General features: G+C 43.4%; 1 protein-coding gene across 2 annotated transcripts in view; it reads right to left on the bottom strand.

The window, feature by feature from the left end:
* Positions 1 to 468: 468 nt before the first annotated feature.
* The window catches only part of PRRG4 (proline rich and Gla domain 4), a 112,632-nt gene continuing 95,986 nt past the window's right edge, over positions 469 to 17,114 (bottom strand). For both annotated transcript variants that reach the window (XM_073576330.1, XM_073576329.1), the window contains exons 5-6: positions 13,887 to 14,019; positions 469 to 1,213 (exon numbers count right to left, since the gene is read on the bottom strand). In XM_073576330.1, coding sequence (XP_073432431.1) covers positions 979 to 1,213; positions 13,887 to 14,019 — 368 coding nt within the window. In that variant the 3' untranslated portion in view covers positions 469 to 978. The remainder of the gene's footprint in view (positions 1,214 to 13,886; positions 14,020 to 17,114) is intronic.

The raw sequence follows: 17,114 nt of genomic DNA, 5'->3' as shown, positions 1-17,114 counted from the left end.
GATAGGGATGAGGGGGCCATGCATACCGGATGGGGATGGAGGCCATGCATATCAGGATGGGGATGAGGGGGCCATGCATACCAAGAAGGGGATGAGGGGGCCATGCATACCAAGATGCGGATGAGAAGGCTATGCATACCAGGATAGAGATGAGGGGGCCATGGATACCAGGATAGGGATGAGAGGACCATGTATACCTGGATATATATACGAAGATAGGGGATATTAGTACAGAATTTACCATATTTTTTACTTCAATTTTTTTTTCTAATTTCCTTGTCTAAAACCTTGGTGCGTGTAATGGTCCAATGCATCTTATAGTTCGAAAAATACGGTAGTTGCATTAGTAGATTACTTCAGTGAGAAATGGAATCTACATATGGCCTCCTCTGTCCAGACTCCAGCTTTATGAATTTATGCACACAGATTGTCTTTACACCCACAGACACAAGCATGGCAATGCAAAAATAGCAACAATATATTTATTTAATATAGCGCAATGATTTTTGCCTCACCACAAAGTAACACTTCACAGGATCATTTGTTTGCCGAGTTTTGTGCCTAATGAAAAAGCAACATATAAAAAGTGCAGGTATAGAAAATATGTTCATAACCATACGTTTGTAAAAATCTCCTGGCTGTAAAGCGAATACTCCAAGGGCCACACAGACTTTGAATGTCTGTCCATTCCTGTTTATGCTCGGTTCCTAGCATGAAAACTTTTTATTATTTGAGTCTATAAAATAAGGTCCAGAATGTATCATGATAACCCTACACTTCGAGTCCATTTTATTCTTAGTCCATCTTTTGAGCAATTCCTCCAGAATGTAGATTTTGAGACCGAGAAAGGCAGCCTTGTTGAACATGCCCTCTTCACCGTGACCCTGTCCTCTTTCCTTTAGGATGGTGAATCAGATTTTTCTTCTTCCCTCCATCCATTACTGTTTTATCTCCAACCAAATTATTGTCTCTACACATTCAAAAAACTTGAGAAGCAGGAATTGAAAAGCACTTTCTGTAGATTTTTGCATCTATCTCAGTTCCAGGATAAGGTGGTGGTGGTGGGACATCATGAGAAGCATCCATTGCCACAGCTTGGGCATAGGAAGGGGGTCCATTCTCTGCTGTAGGAGATGAAGTATTCTGCAATGGAACCAACTCTTGTGTCCTGGATCGAATGGATGTAGATCTGAACTCGTGGTCTTCCTCTGGACTATAAGTAAAATAAAGCACACACCCAGTTAAACACATGTAGGTTTTCGGCACCATCTCATATCCACTCAAATAAATAAAACATCAATTTAAACTATACAGTAGGCATAACTGACACATGTAATAATAATAATAATATTGTGCTGTCGAAGAGAAAAACATACAAGGCAGATTTTCTAATGTGTATGTTCATCAACTTTTGACATCAAGTTTTATTTATTTTTCCATCTCTCTAGGAAAGGGGACATGGCTTAGTTGTAAGAGGGTCTGACTTATGAAGAAAACATGTGACAACATGCTCCAAAATATATGCACAAAAAGATGATCACTGCAACCAGTAAGGGCTCAGCTGCTTTGTAATTGTAGTTACTATGGCATGTGACCACTGACAGGCTGCAGCAGTAACAAGGACTGGTGAGGACCACCAGAGTCCATTCTGGATTGGTAGTTGATTGAAGAGCTAAGACTTAGTTTAAAGTTATTTTGAAGCAACTGTTGCTGTTCTTTTTTCAAGTAGTTGGAAAAGCCCTTTAATTAAAGCTGGTTAAATGTAGCAACATGCTTGCCTACTGTTGGTAAGACATCTACAGTTGGTAAGACATCTACAGTATGTGTCACATTCTATGACTAGGGGCTTCGGCCACAAACGTACCTCAGAATGTGCAATATTTTTTAATTGGACAACTTTTTTTAACCATCTATATATATATATAAAAATGAGTGTGTGTGTATATATCAAGCCACGCCCACTCAACATAGCCTCGCCCACTCAACATAGCCACACTCACTCCACATGCAAAGCCCCGTATAATAAATCTCTAAAATATACATATATATAACTAGCTGAAGAGCCCGGCGCTGCCCGGGCATAGTAACTAACTGTGGTTAGTTATAGCAAATTATAATTATCCTCCATCCCATAGTCCCATGCCCATATACCCATCATACAAATCCACCATCCCATAGTCCCTTGCCCATATACCCATCACACATCCTCCATCCCATAGTCCCGTGTCCATATACTCATCATACATATTCGCCATCCCATAGTCGAGTGCCCATATACCCATCACACATCCTCCATCCCATAGTCCCATGCCCATATACCCATCATACATATTCTCCATCCCATAGTCCCATGCCCATATACCCATCATACATATTCTCCATCCCATAGTCCCATGCCCATATACCCATCATACATATTCGCCATCCCATAGTCGAGTGCCCATGTACCCATCACACATCCTTCATCTCATAGTCCCATGCCCATATACCCATCATACATATCCTCCATCCCATAGTCCCGTGCCCATATACCCATCATATATATCCTCCATCCCATAGTCGAGTGCCCATATACCCATCACACATCCTCCATCCCATAGTCCCATGCCCATATACCCATCATACATATCCGCCATCCCATAGACCCGTGCCCATATACCCGTCATACATATCCCCCATCCCATAGTCCAGTGCCCATATACCCATCACACATCCTCCATCCCATCGTCCCGTGCCCATATACATATCCTCCATCCCATAGTCCCGTGCCCATATACCCATCACACATCCTCCATCCCATCGTCCCGTGCCCATATACATATCCTCCATCCCATAGTGCCATGCCCATATACCCATCATACATATCCTCCATCCCATAGTCCCATGCCCATATACCCATCATACATATCCGCCATCCCATAGTCCCGTGCCCATATACCCATAATACAAATCCGCCATCCCATAGTCCCGTGCCCATATACCCATCATACATATCCTCCATCCCATAGTCCAGTGCCCATATACCCATCACACATCCTCCATCCCATAGTCCCGTGCCCATATACATATCCACCATCCCATAGTCCCGTGCCCATATACCCATCACACATCCTCCATCCCATGCCCATATACCCATCATACATATTCGCCATCCCATAGATGAGTGCCCCTATACCCATCACACATCCTTCATCTCATAGTCCCATGCCCATATACCCATCACACATCCTCCATCCCATAGTACCATGCCCATATACCCATCATACATATCCGCCATCCCATAGACCCGTGCCCATATACCCGTCATACATATCCCCCATCCCATAGTCCAGTGCCCATATACCCATCACACATCCTCCATCCCATCGTCCCGTGCCCATATACATATCCTCCATCCCATAGTCCCGTGCCCATATACCCATCACACATCCTCCATCCCATCGTCCCGTGCCCATATACATATCCTCCATCCCATAGTGCCATGCCCATATACCCATCATACATATCCTCCATCCCATAGTCCCATGCCCATATACCCATCATACATATCCGCCATCCCATAGTCCCGTGCCCATATACCCATCATACATATCCTCCATCCCATAGTCCAGTGCCCATTACCCATCACACATCCTCCATCCCATAGTCCCGTGCCTATATACATATCCACCATCCCATAGTCCCATGCCCATATACCCATCACACATCCTCCATCCCATGCCTATATACCCATCATACATATTCGCCATCCCATAGATGAGTGCCCCTATACCCATCACACATCCTTCATCTCATAGTCCCATGCCCATATACCCATCATACATATCCTCCATCCCATAGTCCCGTGCCCATATACCCATCATACATATGCGCCATCCCATAGTCCCGTGCCCACTTACCCATCATACATATCCTCCATCCCATAGTCCCATGCCCATATACCCATCATACATATCCTCCATCCCATAGTCCCATGCCCATATACCCATCATACGTATCCGCCATCCCATAGTCCAGTGCCCAGATACCCATCACACATCCTCCATCCCATAGTCCCGTGCCCATATACCCATCACACATCCTCCATCCCATAGGCCTGTGCCCATATACCCATCATACATATCCTCCATCCCATAGTCCCATGCCCATATACCCATCATACATATCCGCCATCCCATAGTCCAGTGCCCAGATACCCATCACACATCCTCCATCCCATAGTCCCGTGCCCATAAACGTATCTGCCATCCCATAGTCCCGTGCCCATATACCCATCACACATCCTCCATCCCATAGGCCCGTGCCCATATACCCATCATACATATTCTCCATCCCATAGTCCCATGCCCATATACCCATCATACATATCCTCCATCCCATAGTCCCATGCCCATATACCCATCATACATATCCTCCATCCCATAGTCCCATGCCCATTTACCCATCATACATATCCGCCATCCCATAGTCCCATGCCCATATACCCATCACACATCCTCCATCCCATAGTCAACCATTATGACATCATAATGAGCTGCGGGGCTTGCAATCTATGATGACATCAGCGTTGCCATGGCAACCATTGTGACATCATAATGAGGGGCGGGGCTTGATACACACACATGTGTATGATGGGTATATGGGCACGGGACTATGGGATGGAGGATATGTATGATGGGTATATGGGCACGGGCCTATGGGATGGAGGATATGTATGATGGGTATATGGGCACGGGCCTATGGGATGGAGGATGTGTGATGGGTATATGGGCACAGGACTATGGGATGGCGGATATGTATATGGGCATGGGACTATGGGATGGAGGATATGTATGATGGGTATATGGGCACTGGACTATGGGATGGAGGATATGTATGATGGGTATATGGGCATGGGACTATGGGTTGGAGGATATGTATGATGGGCATGGGACTATGAGATGATGGATGTGTGATGGGTATATGGGCACTCGACTATGGGATGGCGAATATGTATGATGGGTATATGGGCATGGGACTATGGGATGGAGAATATGTATGATGGGTATATGGGCATGGGACTATGGGATGGAGAATATGTATGATGGGTATATGGGCATGGGACGGAGGATATGTATGATGGGTATATGGGCATGGGACTATGGGATGGAGAATATGTATGATGGGTATATGGGCACGGGCCTATGGGATCGTGGATATGTATGATGGGTATATGGGCACGGGACTATGGGATGGAGGATAATTATTTGCTATAACTAACCACAGTTAGTTACTATGCCCGGGCAGCGCCGGGCTCTTCAGCTAGTATATATATATATTTCATAGGCACATCTTGTCCACAACATGTTACACTACCTGTGTTCCCCATAGCAACCAATCACTAAGCATCTTTCATTTCACCAGAGCTGTTTAAAAGATGAAAGCTGAGCTGTAATTGGTTGCTATGAGCAACAGTTTTCCTTGTAGACAGTTGTGGTAACTGAGGCCTATTATTCTTATCATTTCTATGGTGTTATCGTCCTTCTGTAAAGCTGGAAATAACAGATTATTACCGTGCCGACACAGACCACCCCTCTTACACAGACTGCAGGGGGAGCCCAGAATCAGGAACTTCTCTTTGTCTGACATGAAGCATCTCATGAACTTAAAAATTCAAACACCGATTAAAAAAAGAAACACAAGACGGATTTCTCCAACCCAGATATCATGTTATTCGATGTAACAGTGCCAACCTGACAATGCCTGGTTCGCTTTAAACTTATTTATACAGCTACAACTAATGCCACTCTAAATTAGTCCTTCTTTACAATTTCAAACTAAATAAATAACTAAATAAATCTGCTTTCTCTAAGAGAAAAGCTGTATTACGCCTCAATGAGCAAGACTTACAGAAAGGAGTACTGAAATGGAAGAAAGGGAGGCAAGAGCTGCTTCCTTAAGGGCAACTGAACGTCTAATCAGAGACTGCACCACCGCTGTGTACAGACGGGAGGGAACCTGCAAGACGTGCAAGTATATGCTATATACAGGGAGATGACATACAGGTATATACTATATACAGGGGAGATGATATACAGGTACAGTGGGGAAAAAAAAGTATTTAGTCAGTCAGCAATAGTGCAAGTTCCACCACTTAAAAAGATGAGAGGCGTCTGTAATTTACATCATAGGTAGACCTCAACTATGGGAGACAAACTGAGAAAAAAAAATCCAGAAAATCACATTGTCTGGTTTTTTTTTCATTTTATTTGCATATTATGGTGGAAAATAAGTATTTGGTCAGAAACAAATTTTCATCTCAATACTTTGTGATATATCCTTTGTTGGCAATGACAGAGGTAAAACGTTTTCTGTAAGTCTTCACAAGGTTGCCACACACTGTTGTTGGTATGTTGGCCCATTCCTCCATGCAGATCTCCTCTAGAGCAGTGATGTTTTTGGCTTTTCGCTTGGCAACATGGACTTTCAACTCCCTCCAAAGGTTTTCTATAGGGTTGAGATCTGGAGACTGGCTAGGCCACTCCAGGACCTTGAAATGCTTCTTACGAAGCCACTCCTTCGTTGCCCTGGCGGTGTGCTTTGGATCATTGTCATGTTGAAAGACCCAGCCACGTTTCATCTTCAATGCCCTTGCTGATGGAAGGAGGTTTGCACTCAAAATCTCACGATACATGGCCCCATTCATTCTTTCATGTACCTGGATCAGTCGTCCTGGCCCCTTTGCAGAGAAACAGCTCCAAAGCATGATGTTTCCACCACCATGCTTTACAGTAGGTATGGTGTTTGATGGATGCAACTCAGTATTCTTTTTCCTCCAAACACGACAAGTTGTGTTTCTACCAAACAGTTCCAGTTTGGTTTATTCAGACCATAGGACATTCTCCCAAAACTCCTCTGGATCATCCAAATGCTCTCTAGCAAACTTCAGACGGGCCCGGAGATGTACAGGCTTAAGCAGTGGGACACGTCTGGCACTGCAGGATCTGAGTCCATGGTGGCGTAGTGTGTTACTTATGGTAGGCCTTGTTACATTGGTCCCAGCTCTCTGCAGTTCATTCACTAGGTCCCCCCGCGTGGTTCTGGGATTTTGGCTCACCGTTCTTGTGATCATTCTGACCCCACGGGGTGGGATTTTGCGTGGAGCACCAGATCGAGGGAGATTATCAGTGGTCTTGTATGTCTTCCATTTTCTAATTATTGCTCCCACAGTTGATTTCTTCACTCCAAGCTGGTTGGCTATTGCAGATTCAGTCTTCCCAGCCTGGTGCAGGGCTACAATTTTGTTTCTGGTGTCCTTTGACAGCTCTTTGGTCTTCACCATAGTGGTTTGGAGTCAGACTGTTTGAGGGTGTGCACAGGTGTCTTTTTATACTGATAACAAGTTTAAACAGGTGCCATTACTACAGGTAATGAGTGGAGGAAAGAGGAGACTCTTAAAGAAGAAGTTACAGGTCTGTGAGAGCCAGAAATCTTGATTGCTTGTTTCTGACCAAATACTTATTTTCCACCATAATATGCAAATAAAATGAAAAAAAAACAGACAATGTGATTTTCTGGATTTTTTTTTCTCAGTTTGTCTCCCATAGTTGAGGTCTACCTATGATGTAAATTACAGACGCCTCTCATCTTTTTAAGTGGTGGAACTTGCACTATTGCTGACTGACTAAATACTTTTTTTCCCCACTGTATATACTATATACAGGGGGAAATGACATACAAGTATATACTATATTCATGGGGAGATGACATACAGGTATATACTATATACAGGAGGAGATAACATACAGGTATATACTATATACAAGGAAGATGACATACAGGTATATACTAACCAGGAAGAGATGACATACAGGTATATACTTTTACCCATGTGGGTCTGGAGCACTATTTACCCGATACCCCCCCACATGGGTAAGCACCTTATTTACCTCATGGAATATTAGTGGATTGTCGTCCATTACTTGTGTTTGGACCATGCTCATATAGCTGTGTTATGCATATGTTGGGGATAGGTATATTCCTTTATTCACATGCATTTTATGTGGGGCACTCTTTTGTTCTAGTAAGCTATATATATACTATTACGTTTTTTGTTTCCATTGTATTTTTGAGAGCTGTTCTACTCCTTTTCTAGTGTAGGATGACATTATCTATATGGAGTTGCTCCTTTTTCTTTGATTGAGCCTTTGGCTCTGGTTCTTTTTGATGTGGTTCCAATATGTCAGTGATTGTTAATCTAAAGATAATAACATCGTATAGCCACTAGGGGAGCCAAAGATTATACCATCCTATAGCCACTAGGGGAGCCAAAGATCATATCATCATATAGCCACTAGGGGAGCCAAAGATTATAACATTGTATAGCCACTAGGGGAGCCAAAGATTATAACATTGTATAGCCACTAGGGGAGCCAAAGATTATACCATCCAATAGCCACTAGGGGAGCCAAAGATCATATCATCATATAGCCACTAGGGGAGCCAAAGATTATAACATCGTGTAGCCACTAGGGGAGCCAAAGATTATAACATCGTATAGCCACTAGGGGAGCCAAAGATTATATCATATAGCCACTAGGGGAGCCAAAGATTATACCACCCTATAGCGACTAGGGGAGCCAAAGAATATATCATTGTATAGCCACTAGGGGAGCCAGAGATTATAACATCGTATAGCCACTAGGTGAGAAAGCAATGATGGTGGCAGTTGAAAGGACAATGATGGGGGTGGTGGGGGTGGAGGAAATGATGGAGGTGGTGGAATGGGCAATGATGGGGTGGTAGTGGAAAGGACAATGATGGTGGAAAGGGCAATGATGGGGGTGGAGAAGAGGGCAATGATTGAGGTGGGGGAGAGGACAATAATGGGATGCGTGGGGAGGAGGACAATGAGGGGTGTAGGGGATTGGGATGGGAGGAAGGGGGATTTATAATGGATTTAGGAACAGGGGCAGGTGGAGGAAGACGTTATTATCGCTTATTATGCCTAACACAGTCTCTTAATTTCAGATTGCTGATAGATGCTACTGCGCAGGCGCGGCAAGCGCCATCTTAGTGGAGACAATTTGTTTCTCTAGCAAAATGGCCCTGCCAGCACCTGCACAGTAGAAGCTACGGTGATCAGCCATCTTGGAAGAGGCAATTTTATTTTTTTCTAGCAAGATGGCGTAGACGGCACCTTAACAGTAGCAGCTATCAAATCGCCAAAAGCTGCTACTGCACAGGCGTGACCGGTGCCATTTTCAAGCTATTTTTTTTTATTTTAGGAAGTCATGGATACCGTTAAAAAAGAATAGTCAAATGCACATTATGGATGCGACATGGTGCAGTGCAGGCGCTCCCGCCTGCCTGCAAAAGGGGTTTAAAAAATATATATATACCGGTGTGTATATATAATATGCATTATGTAAACTAGGGGGCAGGTCAGTGAGGGATCAGTGACCTGTCAGAAGCCATACTGGTGAGTAGCTAATCAGAGCACCACATGAAGACCTCCCACAGGCCGCCCCAGGGCACGAGCATATCATTAACTCAAAACTGAAAGTAAAGATTAAACAACAACCACAAGACAGATTTCATCACCAAGGTATCATTGTAAATCAGTATAACGGCGCCATCCTGACACTGTGTGTAGGTTACTGTGCACAATCCTGCTGACAGGCTCCCTTTAAAGATTACACATTTCCTTTGTATTTTAGGCAAAAAAATAAAAAAAAAATAAAATAATATATATATATATATATATATATATTCATTTTTTACATTTTAAAAATTACAAAACAAGAAAATGGGCAGATGCAAAATTATGGGCACTTTACATGGTTAGTACCTAGTCGCACCCCCTTTTGCAAGTATGACAGTTTGTGAATGCTTTTTGTAGCCAGACAAGGGTCTTTCAATTCTTCTTGGTGGGATTTTCTTCCATTCTTTCTTGGAAAATTCTTCCAGTTCTGTGAGATTCCTAGGCCGTCTTGCATGCAGTGCTATTTTGAGGTCTAGCCATGGATTTTCAATGACTTTTAGCTTGCACCTTTTGAGGTACTCTCTTGTGGATTTTGGGTCATTATCCATTTGTAGGTGCTATCCTCTTTTCAACTCCCCCCCCCTCTTGCTTAATGGTTGATAAGATGTTCTTTTTCTGAAATTCTGTGCCCTTTTTTCATTTCATTCATTCACCCCCACATCCGATCACTGGCTCGCTCATGTTATCTGCACCTCAAAAACATTTCTAGAATTCGACCCTTTCTTACTTTTGCAGAAACTCTTACTGTTTCTCTTATTCATTCTCATCTGGACTGTAGCAGAGAGATACAAATCAGTCTCCCTCTTACCAAACTCTCCCCTCTCCAATCTGTCTTGAATGCTGCTGCCAGGATCATATTCCTCACCAATCATTATACCGATGCCTCTACCTTATGCCAGTCATTGCACTGGCTATCTATCCACTCTAGAATCCAGTATAAACTTATTACCCTCACTCACAAAGCACTCAGGGCTCAGCACCATCCTACATCTCCCTCATCTCAGTCTACCACCCTACCTGTGCTCTCCGTTCTGCTAATGACCTGAGGTTAACATTCTCAATAATCAGAACCTCAAACTCCAGTCTCTAAGATTTTCACGTGCTGCGCCAATTTTTTGGAATGCACTACCCAGGTTAATTTGCTTAATCCCCAATCTCCACAGTTTTAAGCGTGCCCTAAAAACGCATTTCTTCAGACTGGCCTACCGCCTTTACACAATAATCCAACTATCCCTGTGTTGCTCTTTCAAAATTTTTACCATAACCAGATTTCTTGTATCATGTTCTCACATGCTTTATGCATTTAATAGCCCTCTGTGTCTGTACTGTTACATATTTAGGCTGATAACTGGTTCATGCAGCATTACATGAACACACAAGATTCTTACACTTTGGCTGGCCCGAACAATGAAAGCAATTGTTACCATCCACCTTTCGTGTCTCCCCTTTTCCTTATAGATTGTAAGCTTGCAATCAGGGCCCTCATTCCTCTTGTTATCTGTTTTGATATATGTGTTTATTGTTATGCTACAAAGAGAAGGCTGGTAGTGCAATAAGAGACTGCGCTGCTGTGGTAGAATTCAAGATATCTTTATTGCCAACGCGTTTCCTGAGCCAGTCCCAGCTCACTTCATCAGCTGAGACTGGCTCAGGAAACGTGTTGGCAATAAAGATATCTTGAATTCTACCACAGCAGCGCAGTCTCTTATTGCACTACCAGCCTTCTTTGTACCAAGTCCTTGGACCTCGTGCAGACTGCTGCAGCTGTTTTATTCGATTATAGGTGTTGTGACTCTCACAACCCTATCAGGTGAGCCTAACACTTGCTGTGCACTCATCTACTTTCCATACAGACCTACGCATTGGAAGCGCCCTGTCTCCCCCTTTTATTGTTATGCTGTAATATCTATTATCTGTACAAGTCCCCTCTGAAATGTAAAGCGCTGCAGAATATGTTGGCACTATAGAAATAAAATTATTACTATTTTTTTTCTCCACACATACATTTGATCATCGTGTCAACAGAGTTCTAGTTTAATCTCTTGGGTCCACAGGACTTGTTTCCAAAATGCATCAGCCTTGTTTAGATGTTGTTTTGCATACTTCTGATGCTGAATTATATGATGCTGATGCATGGCATGAGAGTTTTTTTCTGATGACTCTTCCATGAAGGCCATATTTGTGCATGTGTCTGTGAACAGTAAAACAATGTACCACAACTCCAGATTCTGCTAAATCTTTCTGAAGTTCTTTTGTAGTCAAGAGGGGATTCTGATTTGCCTCTTTAGCAATCCTACGAGCAGCTCTCACTGAAATTTTGACATTTACTGTAGGAAAATCAGAGAAAATAGCATTTGCCAGTAGTTGTCTTCGTGGAAAAATTGTGGCCAAAGATGAGACCTTCAACATGGAAAGAAGGCCAAGTGAGTCAACTATGTATGTGTAAGGGTCAGCCAGAACCGTAGGCATGGCCGAAGACACCGTGGCACTTGTATCCTGGCCTTCGATCACAGAGAAAAACTGTTCACTGGTTCCAACTTCTGGATCTCCTCTGCACTACAGGAGAACCCCTTTAGACCGATTTGCATTAATTGAGGCACAGTCCATTTCAACTTCAACCAGAATAAGTTTACTGGGTTCATTACACAGTGCATCTAAAGTCTTCACAGCTTTTACTACAGACTTTTCAAAACAATGGTCCTTTTCTTTCCCTGCGCTACTTCCATGATCACAGAGCGCGGGCCCGGGTCGGACCGTCCCTGACAATTCCTCAGCTTCCTCTCTGCACAGCTCTGCTGCGGATGTGCATCCCTTGGTCTGTTTCACCCCAGACGCAAGATCATTAGTTCCCGGAGTCAGAAGCCACTGGGAGAGTGCCCTGCCCTTCTGTGCTGTTCCCTGCGCTTATACCACATCCTTTCTGTCTGCACTCACTGCATCTGCGGGTTCCTCCTGCCAATTCACCTAGGCCCTGAGGATATCTGCCCATGCGATGAGTTGCCACATACAGGAACCACTATTGGCCCCTCAACTGTACTAGCCCACTGCTGTGGTGTCCTGTTGTTGTAGATGACTGGGCCTTTCTCCATCGTTGCACGGCTACTGTGATGTCCGGGGTCTATAGCCCTTGTGGACGGTTTGGGCATCCCTCGCCCTCTGACTTAACCTAACACCTACACAGACTTACCACACAGCAGCCCCTCCTACAATTAACCATATACTTACAGTATACACTATCTAAGAACTGTGGGCACTAAAATGCCCCTCCTCTAGTGGCCAATCCTACAAACTGCACTTTCCCTAACTTTATACATAGCAGCACGTGAATATACATTACACTTTTATCCCTTAAGGTAATACACAGAATAGTGTAGCAGTACCTATGTGACACACATAATGGTAATACACATGAACGTGTAGCAGCACCAGTAAAATACAAGAGGTAAAATATGAAACAATAACATTTTCCATTCCCTTACATATGAAAACATATGAATTGGTGTGAAAAAAATGGCAGCAGGTGAACTGGACTGATGCATCAAAATGAGAAATATGTGACTGTAACAGAAGGCAGTTTTTTTCTGAAGGGCTGGAAGACAGAACAATAATGATTGCCTTTAGAAACAGTGAAGCGTGGTAGAGAGTCATGCAAATTTTTGGGCTGCATTTCGGTAAATGGAGCTGGGGATTTTGTCAGGATTAATGATGAACTCAATGCTAAGAAATACAGGCAAATACTTAGACATCAAGAAATGATTTGATTTAGAGTTTTCTTTTCTTCATTCACTTTGAATTTTGTTAATTGATAAAAATAAACAATTTGAATTTCTGGTTTTAAAAGCATTCTTACTGTACAGCAGATTTTCCACATCTGCCTAAAACTTTTGCATACCTTTGTATATTACAAAATTGCACTAGCTAGAGGAAACCTGCAGTATCCTAAGAAACATTTTAGCTGTTCATGTATGCACAAAATGTAAATGTTATAATTATTTTATATGTGTGGCATCATCATATTCCACAGCGCTCAATAGACACTATCATCACTGTCCCCATTGGGGCTCACAATTTAAGTCCCCTATCCGTATGTCTTTGAAGTGTGCGAGGAGCCAGAATATCAGGAGAAAACCCACATAAACACGTGGAAAACACACAAATCCTAGTAACTATTGACCTGGTGGAACCCTGGACCCTATCGTTGTAAAGCAACAGTGCTAGCCACTGAAAACTCATGCTCTAAGACTATAATGCAATGTTATATTTTTAATATCTCCTAAGAGTTGTTATGTCAGCCTTGGTCACTACTGTAGGTAATACATGAAAACTCTCCTCTAAACCTGTATGACAACATGTTATTACTTACATGTGACTCTGCCTTCTTGGGTCACAGTAAATTGTGTACCAATAATAGCCAAGAAGTCCAAATATAACCAGGAGTGTTCCAGCACAAATTAAACCAGTGAGAAGCCCAATCACATCAATCTTTAATTCTGTATCTAAGGGAAGAGTAAACATGAATAACATTAACATTACTGGCATAGATAGATATAAGATATGGATAGATAATAATAATGTTATTTATATATAGTGATGGGCAAACCCGTGAATGTTTGGGTCCAGCAGGTTCGCAGGAACCGTTAATAAATAAAAGTTTGGTATGGATACCAGAACAGTACCCGAACCCCATTCACAGGAATGGGGGGCCCAAACATCCATTGTTTGCCACGCTGTCATCTGCATGACAGCGTGGAAAACGCTTCCTCTGTCCGGTGGTAAGATCATTACTGCCAGTCAGAGAGCCGTGGCTGTGATCACAGGTAAAAAGTTTACCTCTGGTCACAGGTGTTGGCTGATGGTATTCATCAGCCAGCGCCTACGCTATCAATAAATAATTTATGAAAATGACTTGGATTCCCCTGTATTTTTTTATAACCAACATGGCAAAACTGACAGCTGCGGGATGCTACCATCAGCAGTCAGCTTTATCATAACTGGACATTAAGAATAGAGGGGTCCCCGTGCCATTTTTTAAAAATTATTTCAATAAATAATTTAAAAAGCAGCATGTGGTTCCCCCCATTTTTGACAAGACAACCAGCCAAGCTAAAACAAACAGCTTGGGGTATTCTCAGGATGGTAAGGGTCCATGGATATTACTCTCCCAGTCTAAAAAAAGCAGCCAGTAGTCACCCCAGAAAAGTCGCATCTATTGCCCTGTGGTGGTGGCAAGTGGGGTTATTAGTGGGGTTTATGTCACATTTGCAATGTCCAGTGACATCAAGCCCATGAGTTAGTAATGGTGAGGCGTCTTTTACTTTTTACTTTTTTATTTAAAAACTAACTGAAGAGCCCGGCGCTGCCCGGGCATAGTAACTAACTGTGGTTAGGTATAACAAATTATAATTATCGTCCTTCCCATAGTCCCGCACCCATATACCCATCATACATATCCACAATCCCATAGGCCCGTGCCCATACAGTATACCCATCATACATATCCTATATAGTCGAGTGCCCATATACCCATCACACATCCTCCATCCCATAGTCCCATGCCCATATACCCATCATACATATTCTCCATCCCATAGTCCCATGCCCATATACCCATCATACATATTCGCCATCCCATAGTCGAGTGCCCATATACCCATCACACATCCTTCATCTCATAGTCCCATGCCCATATACCCATCATACATATCCTCCATCTTATAGTCCCGTGCCCATATACCCATCATACATATCCTCCATCCCATAGTCCCGTTCCCATATACCCATCACACATCCTCCAACCCATAGTCCCGTGCCCATATACTTATCCACCATCCCATAGTCCCGTGCCCATATACCCGTCAAACATATCCTCCTTTCCATAGTCCGGTGCCCATATACCCATCATACATATCCACAATCCCATAGGCCCGTGCCCATATACCCATCATACATAGCCTCCATCCCATAGTCGAGTGCCCATATACCCATCACACATCCTCCATCCTATAGTCCCATGCCCATATACCCATCATACATATCCTCCATCCCATAGTCCCATGCCCATATACCCATCATACATATCTGCCATCTCATAGTCCCGTGCCCATATACCCATCATACATATCCTCCATCCTATAGTCCAGTGCCCATATACCCATCACACATCCTCCATCCCATAGTCCCGTGCCCACATACATATCCGCCATCCCATAGTCCCGTACCCATATACCCATCAAACATATCCTCCATCCCATAGTCCAGTGCCCATATACCCATCACTCATCCTCCATCCCCTAGTCCCGTGCCCATATACATATCCGCCATCCCATAGTCCCGTGCCCATATACCCATCATACATATCCTCCATCCCATAGTCCAGTGCAAAAATATACCCATCACACATCCTCCAGCCCATAGTCCCGTTCCCATATACCCATCATACATATCCTCCATCCCATAGTCCGGTGCCCATATACTCATCACACATCCTCCATTCCATAGTCAACAATTATGACATCATAAGGAGCGGCGGCAGGGCTTGCAACCTTTGATGACATCAGCGTCACCATGGCAACCATTGTGACATCATAATGAGGGGCGGGGCTTGATACGCACATACTGCTTCCCCAGTATGCAAATAGGGACATATGACATCACAATGAGGGGCGGGGCTTGACGCGCACACACTTTTTCCCCCAGTATGTAGATAGGAGCAAAATTGTTTGGTGAATTGGAACGCACGGGGTTAAAATTTCGCCTCACAATATAGCTTAGGACGCTCTCGGGGTCCAGACGTGTGACTGTGCCAAATTTTGTGGCTGTAGCTGCGACGGTGCGGATGCCTATCCCGGACATACACACATACACACACACATACACATACATACACACATACATACACACTTTGAGCTTTATATATTAGATAACAAACAGTTATACTCACCTAATGCCCATTCCATGGAAGCCATCATCTGCTGTAAAAAAAACAAAACTAAAAAGCAACCATTATCCCTCACCTGGCCAATGTTCTTTTTCTCGCTGTAATCCATGTCTGCAATAAATCGTTTTCAACCTGGACGGTGCCAAGATGCGACCATCCAGGCTGAAAACCACTGTATAATGAGCTGTTGCGAGCAAAGCCTCAGTGACTAGTGGTTATGTCATCGAGGTTACCACAGGTCACTGAGTCTGTGTTCCCAGTTGGACCAATGAACTGTCGTGACTTCAGTGAGATCACCGTTAACACAGTGAGAAAAAGTCTCACAATGCAGCGCTGAGCTCAGTGAGGTCACCACAGTTTACCGTGAGTGGTTTTCAACCTAGACGGTCACATCTTGGGACTGTCCAGTTTGAAAACTATTTATCACAGACATGGATTACGGCGTGATACAGAACATTGGACAGGTGAGGGATATGGGGTTTTTTTTATATTTTTTATAAGAGATGATGGCTTTAATGGAATGGTTGTTAGGGGAGTTGTTTTTTATAATTTTCTGTTTTTTACAGGAGACATGGCTTCAATTGAATGGGCATTAGGTGAATATAATTGTGCTTGCTATTTTTAAATAAAAAGTAAAACGGTGCTTTTTTTACT

Source organism: Dendrobates tinctorius, unplaced genomic scaffold (genome assembly GCF_039654945.1).
Source record: "Dendrobates tinctorius isolate UK_male_01 unplaced genomic scaffold, ASM3965494v1 ptg000048l, whole genome shotgun sequence".
Lineage (NCBI taxonomy): Eukaryota > Metazoa > Chordata > Amphibia > Anura > Dendrobatidae > Dendrobates > Dendrobates tinctorius.
The sequence above is the reverse complement of the archived record's forward strand: the minus strand, read 5'-3'. Positions and strand labels throughout refer to the sequence as shown.